The following is a 1,768-nucleotide window of genomic DNA, read 5'->3' on the forward strand; positions in this document are numbered from 1 at the left end:
CATGGATGCCTCTAGTAAAGTGCAATCAATCTCAGAAGGGTTTATCCTTCCTACCAAGAGGAAAGGGAGTCAATCTTTGGCTAAAATTAATCAGTTTGTGTTTTTCAGGCTGTTGGAGCAGAGAGTCCTCCAGTAACCTGCAGCCCCGATCAAGTGTCTCATGGATACATCACCATCAGAGTAATAATCCACATCTATCAGCGCATATTCAGAACATAAACAGACTGTTGAACCAGCGTGATATTTTCAGCCTGGTGTTCGGACCCACTACGTGGAGATGGGCTCGGGTCCACCGGTCCTGCTGTGCCACGGTTTCCCTGAGAGCTGGTACTCCTGGAGGTACCAGGTGAGCCGTCCTCTAAAGCTCTACGTCTCTGAGCTGAAGCATGTTTTCATACCTGCTTCCTGTTCTGTAGATCCCAGCTTTGGCTGCAGCAGGGTTCAGGGTCCTGGCTCTGGACATGAAGGGATACGGAGAGTCAACAGCACCCCCTGGTGGGCAAACATAGACATGTTTCCATGCATTTACTGCTGTATTTCAGAAACATTTTAACTTTGTTTTATGATTCATTTTTCTTCTCCTGCAGACATAGAGGAATATTCTCAGGAGCAGCTTTGCAAGGTTCATACCTTCACTAGAAAACAATCAAAATCTAGATACGTCATTTTTTTTTCTTAAAATAAGTGCGTTTGTTATTGAATTGAGGAGATAAAAGAGAAATTTTGCCAATGGAACAAGACAAATTACACTTAAAATAAGAAAACACAATAGCATTGTCTTATTTCAAGCGCATTTTATCCAATTATCTTATTTTAAGTGTAAAATTACTCATTCCATTGGCAAACTATCTCATTTACCTGCTCAAATTAAAGGTAAATACACTTAATCTAAGACATTTTTACTTGTTTTTATGTCGTTTTTGCAGTGTACACTAGAAAACAATCTAGAAATAAGAAAATTTTTCTTAAATTAAGTGTATTTACGCTTGATTTGAGTAGGTAAATAAGGTAGTTTGCAAATGGAATGAGTATTTTTACTCTTGAAATGAGATAATTGGATAATATTCACTTGAAATAAGACTATGCAATTGTGTTTTCTTATTTTAAGTGTAAATTGTCTTGTTCCGCTGTCAAGATGTCTCTTGTCTCCTCAATCCAAGAAAAAATGCACTTTAAGAAAAATTACTTATCTAGATTTCAATTTTTTCCTGTGTATCAACATATTTCATCATAATATATACATTTTGTGTTCAACTATTAGTGGACTAACATTATATATTTCTCTCTCTGCAGGATTTAATTACTTTTATGGACAAAATGGTAAGATATAAATAAACATCCCAATTAATGGGGTTTATGTTAGCTGACTTGTCCTTTCTCTCCAAGTCCATACCACAGGTCACCCTGGTGGGTCACGACTGGGGCGGTGCTTTGGTTTGGACTATGGCCCGGTATTATCCAGAGAGAATCAGGTGAAAAACACAACACCTGTCTTAAAGGAGGGAAGTTTAATGGTACTGACATGTAGAAGCTAAATATGTCTGTTCCTTTGTTCCTGTGAAGGGCAGTAGCGTCTCTGAACACTCCCCTGTTCCCCCCGGATCCCTCGGCTCCTGTTACAGAGAAATTAAAGGCCCTTCCAATATTTGACTACCAGATTTACTTCCAAAAACCAGTAAGTCTTCATCTCATCATTCGGTAGAACAAAGGTTGGATGACCTAAACCAGGTTCTTAGCTGTCTAACCCCAAAAAGCCTAATCAGAGATG

The 1,768-nt window shown here is 38.7% G+C and overlaps 1 protein-coding gene across 1 annotated transcript in view; it reads left to right on the forward strand.

The window, feature by feature from the left end:
* Positions 1-1,768, forward strand: part of ephx2 (epoxide hydrolase 2, cytoplasmic) — a 22,213-nt gene that overhangs the window by 12,784 nt on the left and 7,661 nt on the right. Inside the window, exons 6-12 of the mRNA XM_015393695.1 lie at positions 109-180; positions 251-346; positions 417-495; positions 588-622; positions 1,294-1,320; positions 1,387-1,472; positions 1,564-1,675. Coding sequence (XP_015249181.1) covers positions 109-180; positions 251-346; positions 417-495; positions 588-622; positions 1,294-1,320; positions 1,387-1,472; positions 1,564-1,675 — 507 coding nt within the window. The remainder of the gene's footprint in view (positions 1-108; positions 181-250; positions 347-416; positions 496-587; positions 623-1,293; positions 1,321-1,386; positions 1,473-1,563; positions 1,676-1,768) is intronic.

This window comes from Cyprinodon variegatus, unplaced genomic scaffold (assembly GCF_000732505.1).
Source record: "Cyprinodon variegatus isolate N-32 unplaced genomic scaffold, C_variegatus-1.0 Scaffold653, whole genome shotgun sequence".
NCBI lineage: Eukaryota > Metazoa > Chordata > Actinopteri > Cyprinodontiformes > Cyprinodontidae > Cyprinodon > Cyprinodon variegatus.